This window comes from Xyrauchen texanus, chromosome 13, assembly GCF_025860055.1.
Source record: "Xyrauchen texanus isolate HMW12.3.18 chromosome 13, RBS_HiC_50CHRs, whole genome shotgun sequence".
NCBI lineage: Eukaryota > Metazoa > Chordata > Actinopteri > Cypriniformes > Catostomidae > Xyrauchen > Xyrauchen texanus.
Window position 1 is genome coordinate 18,538,381 of NC_068288.1, and position 6,898 is coordinate 18,545,278.

The 6,898-nt window shown below is 36.7% G+C and overlaps 1 protein-coding gene across 3 annotated transcripts in view; it reads left to right on the forward strand.

Annotated features, from left to right (window-relative positions):
- The window catches only part of LOC127654457 (phosphoinositide 3-kinase regulatory subunit 5-like), a 30,853-nt gene extending 24,301 nt beyond the window's left edge, over positions 1–6,552 (forward strand). For all 3 annotated transcript variants that reach the window (XM_052141665.1, XM_052141666.1, XM_052141667.1), the window contains 3 exons: positions 167–249; positions 2,678–2,793; positions 4,823–6,552. In XM_052141665.1, coding sequence (XP_051997625.1) covers positions 167–249; positions 2,678–2,793; positions 4,823–4,970 — 347 coding nt within the window. In that variant the 3' untranslated portion in view covers positions 4,971–6,552. The remainder of the gene's footprint in view (positions 1–166; positions 250–2,677; positions 2,794–4,822) is intronic.
- Positions 6,553–6,898: the final 346 nt, after the last annotated feature.

Below are 6,898 nucleotides of genomic sequence, written 5' to 3' on the forward strand. Positions count from 1 at the left end.
TGACAATTTTAGAATTTAAATTATTTTAAATGTACTCAAACGCAACAAATGTAGTCACTTTTTTTTTGCTGTTATGTGACAACAAATTGTAGTCATTATTAATGCTTGTAAATCTCTGTGAATTAACATAGTGACAAATGCTTTATTTTATTTTTTATTTCTATAGATTCTAAAATGGAGTGCCTTCATTTCACAATGACAGAAGTGCTAAAGAGACAAAACTCTAAATCAAAGAAAGGCTACAATCAGGTGAGCAGGAAGGATGCAGAGGAGAAAACTGAGCTGTGGTTTAAACAGCCCAAAACAAACATCTCACAAACACCTTGTTACTTCTCATATGTGGTTTCTGCAGCAAATTGCAGCAGTCGACAAACAACTATTTTTTTTACCAAGAGCAAACATTTTGGTTTTTATATACCTGTCTTTCTATCCGTTTACACAATACGGCTCATGTTTTCACACCTTTGTGTTTTTTGGTGTCAGTCGTGCTTTCATATTTACAGTATGAGTGGTTAGCCTTTGGTTCACTTACAACACACACAAACTGTACTTCAGATTATTTTGTTATTGTTTGAAACTGAAACAAGTTGTTTGTAGTAAATAAAGAAATTAAATGGATTCATAAAAGATATACCAAATTCTGAACAGTATATAGAAAGGATGTGCAGATCTATACTTCTGCAAGACCAACCTATAATTATGCCAAATGGCAGTTTGCGATTGGCTGTAGGATATTCAGATGGTAACATTTCTCCCGTATGATCCCAGATTAAAGAAATATTTCCCCCAATAATGAAAATTCTCTTATTTAATCACCCTCATGCCATCCCAGATGTGAATGACTGTCTTCTGCAGAACACAAATGAAGATTTTAGGAGAATGTATCAGCACTGTTGGTCCATACAAGGCAAGTGAATGATGATCAGACCTTTTGTTGCTCCAAAAATCACATAAAGGAAACAGAAGTAATCCATTAGATACCAGTGGATATAATAGGTGTGGGTAAGAAATAGATCAAAATTGAAGTCTTTACTTTTTTACTTATTAAGTAAAGTATGTGCCCCCTTAGTTACTAAATCCCCAAATCTGTGAAACTGCATTCATAATGGAGTTCAGCTGGTCAAACCCAGGCCTGATAACTGCCAGAACTGTTCAATCAAATCAACACCTAAATAGAATTTTTTTCAGCAGCATGAAGTTGGCTAAAAGGTCTCAACCAGAAGCACATTATGTCAAGGACGAAAGAAATTCCAGAAATGGTGGGGAAAAAGGTAATTGAAATAGATTGGTAACCCTTCCCAAACTGGTGTATTTCAAAGGCTCTGGGACTCCAAAGAACCACAGTGAGAGCCATTATCTCCAAATGGAGAAAACGTGGCACAGTAGTGAACCTTCCCAGAAGTTTCCGACAAAGAGCACAGGGACGTCTCATCCAGGAAGTCACAAAAAATCCAAGGACAACATCCAAGGAACTGCAGGCCTCTCTAGTGTCAGTAATGGTCAGTGTTCATGAATCCATTATTAGAAAGTCACTGGCCAAAAATGCCATCCATGGAAGAGTGGCGAGGCAAAAATGACTAACCCAGAAGAACATTAAATCTTGTCTAAATTTCGCCAAAACACACCTTGATAATCCTCAAAGCTTTTGGGAGAAAGTTCTATGGACTGATGAGTCAAAAGTGGAACTGTTTGGAAGACAGGGTCCTGTTGCAGGACCCAGAACAAAAAATCAGGAAGAAACAGGAAGGGGGCAAATATTTTTCACATCACTGTACTTTAAATCTCCACTTTCACTTTTACATCTAAAAGTCACATGTGGTGCCTGTTTATTTTCACTTTCACATCTGAAATTGAAAGTTAAAGTGGATATTTAGAGTAAAAATGTACTAATATAGTTCAGATTCTCACCTACACCTATTATTTGCTTCTGGAGATATATGGATTAATTTTGTTTCTTTATGTGATTTTTGGATCTACAAAGGTTTAATCACTATTCACTTGCAAGTTATGGACCTACAGAGCTGAGATATTTTTCTAAAAATCTGCATTTGTGTTCTGCTGAAGAAAGAAAGTCATACACAGCTGTGATGGCATGAGGGTCAGTAAATGATGAGATCATTTTCTTTTTTGGCGAGCTATCCCTTTAAGCGTACATGCTTACAATTATGAAAGTCATTCATGTGATTCAAGTAGCAGTGTTGCATTGTTTAAAGGAATAGTTCATAATTTACTCTTACTCATGTCATTCCAAAACCTGTTCCAAAACATTTTCTTTTGCAGAAGAAATATGATAATTTTGTATGAATGTCCCAGTCTGTTTATTCAATACAGTATACATTATCAACAGTCAGTTGATATAGTGAGTCAAGGTAAATTGAACATGCAAGCCACTGTGAATGAACTTCTCTCATAACCTTCATGGACATCAAGATTTTCATTGAAAAAGCACTTTTGGTTGTTTCTCGCCTTAAAAATAAAAAATTTAAAGATATTTATTAAAATTCTTATTTTGTGTTCCCACTAAAAGAAAAAAAAATATTATCAGATTTTGGAATGACATGATGTGTCATGAGTTAATGATGACAAAATGTTGTTTTTGTTTTGTTGAACTACTCGTTTAATTCAGATATTAATATTTTATGATTCTTACTGTTGCGTTTTGTGGTTCGTGTTTTAGCATCTCACCACCACACGAGTAAAGGTAGATAAGGTTCAGGTTTGTGGAACTGACAACACCACCTTTGCAGTTTGTCTGGACCAAGATGAGAAGAAAATTTTACAAAGTGTGACCAGGTATGGACAGTTTTATTTATTAATGTTAAGGAAGTTAGAAAAAAATGAGGAAGGAAAGGAACTGGGATTTTTTTTTTACATTTTGTTTACAAAATTTAACAACTCTGGAAACTACCTCAACTTATTTTCAACATGCTCAAGTCACAAATATATAGAACACAATCCTCTTCACTGAGAAGTTACTATTATTTGTACAACTTTTTTTTAAGAAGAAACAGAATGGTTTTTTTTATTTGTGCCGCACATTCCTCATTACATAACTCCTGGTTGCATACTTCAAAAAACTACTTATTTGCATGTTTTGTAGTTACATAAAATAGTAACTGAATGCCTCAGAGGAACATATACAGGTCCTTCTCAAAAAATTAGCATATTGTGATAAAGTTCATTATTTTCCATAATGTAATGATACAAATTAAACTTTCATATATTTTAGATTCATTGCACACCAACTGAAATATTTCAGGTCTTTTATTGTTTTAATACTGATGATTTTGGCATACAGCTCATGAAAACCCAAAATTCCTATCTCAAAAAATTAGCATATCATGAAAAGGGTCTCTAAACGAGCTATTAACTTAATCATCTGAATCAACTAATTAACTCTAAACACCTGCAAAAGATTCCTGAGGCTTTTAAAAACTCCCAGCCTGTTTCATTACTCAAAACCGCAATCATGGGTAAGACTGCCGACCTGACTGCTGTCCAGAAGGCCATCATTGACACCCTCAAGCAAGAGGGTAAGACACAGAAAGAAATTTCTGAACAAATAGGCTGTTCCCAGAGTGCTGTATCAAGGCACCTCAGTGGGAAGTCTGTGGGAAGGAAAAAGTGTGGCAAAAAACGCTGCACAACGAGAAGAGGTGACCGGACCCTGAGGAAGATTGTGGAGAAGGACCGATTCCAGACCTTGGGGGACCTGCCGAAGCAGTGGACTGAGTCTGGAGTAGAAACATCCAGAGCCACCGTGCACAGGCGTGTGCAGGAAATGGGCTACAGGTGCCGCATTCCCCAGGTCAAGCCACTTTTGAACCAGAAACAGCGGCAGAAGCGCCTGACCTGGGCTACAGAGAAGCAGCACTGGACTGTTGCTCAGTAGTCCAAAGTACTTTTTTCGGATGAAAGCAAATTTTGCATGTCATTCGGAAATCAAGGTGCCAGAGTCTGGAGGAAGACTGGGGAGAAGGAATGATGGTCTGGTTGGTCCACTGTGTTTTATCAAGGGCAGGGTCAATGCAGCTAGCTATCAGGAGATTTTGGAGCACTTCATGCTTCCATCTGCTGAAAAGCTTTATGGAGATGAAGATTTCATTTTTCAGCACGACCTGGCACCTGCTCACAGTGCCAAAACCACTGGTAAATGGTTTACTGACCATGGTATTACTGTGCTCAATTGGCCTGCCAACTCTCCTGACCTGAACCCCATAGAGAATCTGTGGGATATTGTGAAGAGAAAGTTGAGAGACGCAAGACCCAACACTCTGAATGAGCTTAAGGCCGCTATCGAAGCATCCTGGTCCTCCATAACACCTCAGCAGTGCCACAGGCTGATTGCCTCCATGCCACGCCGCATTGAAGCAGTCATTTCTGCAAAAGGATTCCCGACCAAGTATTGAGTGCATAACTGAACATAATTATTTGAAGGTTGACTTTTTTTGTATTAAAAACACTTCTTTTATTGGTCGGATGAAATATGCAAATTTTTTGAGATAGGAATTTTGGGTTTTCATGAGCTGTATGCCAAAATCATCAGTATTAAAACAATAAAAGACCTGAAATATTTCAGTTGGTGTGCAATGAATCTAAAATATATGAAAGTTTAATTTTTATCATTACATTATGGAAAATAATGAACTTTATCACAATATGCTAATTTTTTGAGAAGGACCTGTATTATGTTACGAGAAACGACTGCCTAGACTGTAATATGCAAGCATTTGGGAAGTCCATTGAGCACTAACTGTACAATGACATAATTCACCTTAACTTCCTGTCAAACTACCCATTGAACCTATCTCTCTGTCTGCAGGTGTGAGGTATCAGTTTGTTATAAGTCAGATGGTTCAGCTGACTGGGCGAGGGGAAGGGTGTTCTCATCTCACATCCAGCCTCTGCACCCAACCTTCTGCTCTTTGCTTTGCCTTCCAGTTGCCACTTTCAGTGGACCTCAGCCTTAGAGCAGGCTTGGACCCAAACTTCCAGCATAAGAAAAGCCTCATGTCTGGCTAAACCTACCAGCTTTTTGCTCAGCCTATCTATTTCATGGATTTATTATGAACGTTAGGTTATCATCGCACCCCAAAGACTATGGCCTACATCCTAATCTTTAACACCTAACTCAAGCCCAAAGCTAAGAAACACTTTTGGGTAAAAGTGTTATATGTTGTTAAATTGGTGGTCATCGTAAATATGCACAACACTGGAGTTGTTTGTATCACACTTCTGAGATTCAAATGATGATCTGATGATCAGTTGTTGTTTTTGCCTGAGATGCATTCTACTGAATATAATTCAGTGGACAAGAGGGACTCATCTGGCATAGCACATAGGGATGATACAGATCTGCTCTCTGTGGACTTATGACCAATATAATAATAAGGTTATAAGCCAAAACCTCTGGCATCCTTATCCACGGTTTGGTACTTTTAAATTAGATGTTGTCATTTGGATTGGTTCAGAACTGAGGCCTGCGCTTGCCCTCACTGAATCAGTCTAGATCTGTAACTATGAAAAGCAATTCTCGTTCTATCATCTATGTTGTTCTTGCACTGTCATATTAACCGGCACCTAATTAAGCGCTGTGGACAATGCAATAATGTGTTTGCATATGACTTAACACTTTTATGTAGCTGTAATGAACATACTCAGGAAATGTGTTTTCCTTTTAAATCTTGTAATCTTAAACTGTTTACTTAAGCTCGTTTGTGTCTCACCAGAGAACTGAGACAGTAAAGCCTCTGTTTTTTAGTCCTTACATTTGTTTCTATCATATTTTCAATAATAATTTGTTTGTAAATATTTGTATAGCTTCTCCACTATTTCATTTAAATTACTTTAGGATAACTGTCACTCTTTTGAAACCTGCCTTAATTTAATACCTCTTACAATAGTTTGGTCTTTTGGCCAACAGAGGTCGCTGTAAACCAGTACTTCCCTGTGGCCGCTGAACAGTGGTGGAGAAACAAAATGTATCACTGACAGCCTTGAACAGCATAGGTCAACCAGTAGTACACTGTGATACTGACACAGTTTGTAACAAACTGTTAGTTGAAACCTGAAAAGAGAGGTAAAATATGTGAAATGTATATTTATCCCCTTAAATGAACAGCATAACCGTCCAACCAGTAATTTTTTGCTTTAGAAACACTTCGAAATTGTATATATTTTAGCAAGATTACTAAGCAGAGGTGTACAATGTACATATGTTGCATGTGTTTTTATCGAAAAAAAAATGTTTTTGCTCCCATCTATGGCCAACAGTTTCTAGTTTTTATAATGTCTGTCTTTATGGATATAAAACATTGCAGTTATAATACACTTAATTTTGTTATGACAACGCTGTTGGAAACGGTCTTGTGTGTATAGACTGAAATGACCAGGGCAACTGAAATTTACACTGCTTTTTAGGATCCCGGCAGCACAGAGAAATAATGCGGTACTTTCCATGTGACTTGTGCTCTTAAGGTGCTTTAAGTGTCTTTATATTTGTAAATTGTAACATGTCAAATTAAAAATATCTTAAATAATAAAAACTTTCTGACTGAATACTTATGTATAGTTGATGTAATTGCAGTCAATTTAAGACCTTTGTGGAGGCTTTTGTATTATTGACATTATTTCTACTGTACATAGACTTTTCTTCAAAGGTTCAAAGGTCATATCTTATCTTTTCTTTTCTTTTTTTTTTTTCTGCCAAAACAATTGTCTTCCGTGTTTCACAAGTAAAGCCAGTCTTGCTCAGAGTATTTATAACATTATAAAGGAATAGTTCACAATATATCATTCCTAGTAAAAAAAAAAAGGTTTTAAATATTTATCTGTTTCTCACCCACACCTATCATAGCTTCTGAAAATATAGATTTAATCACTGGAGAGTCTGGAAATC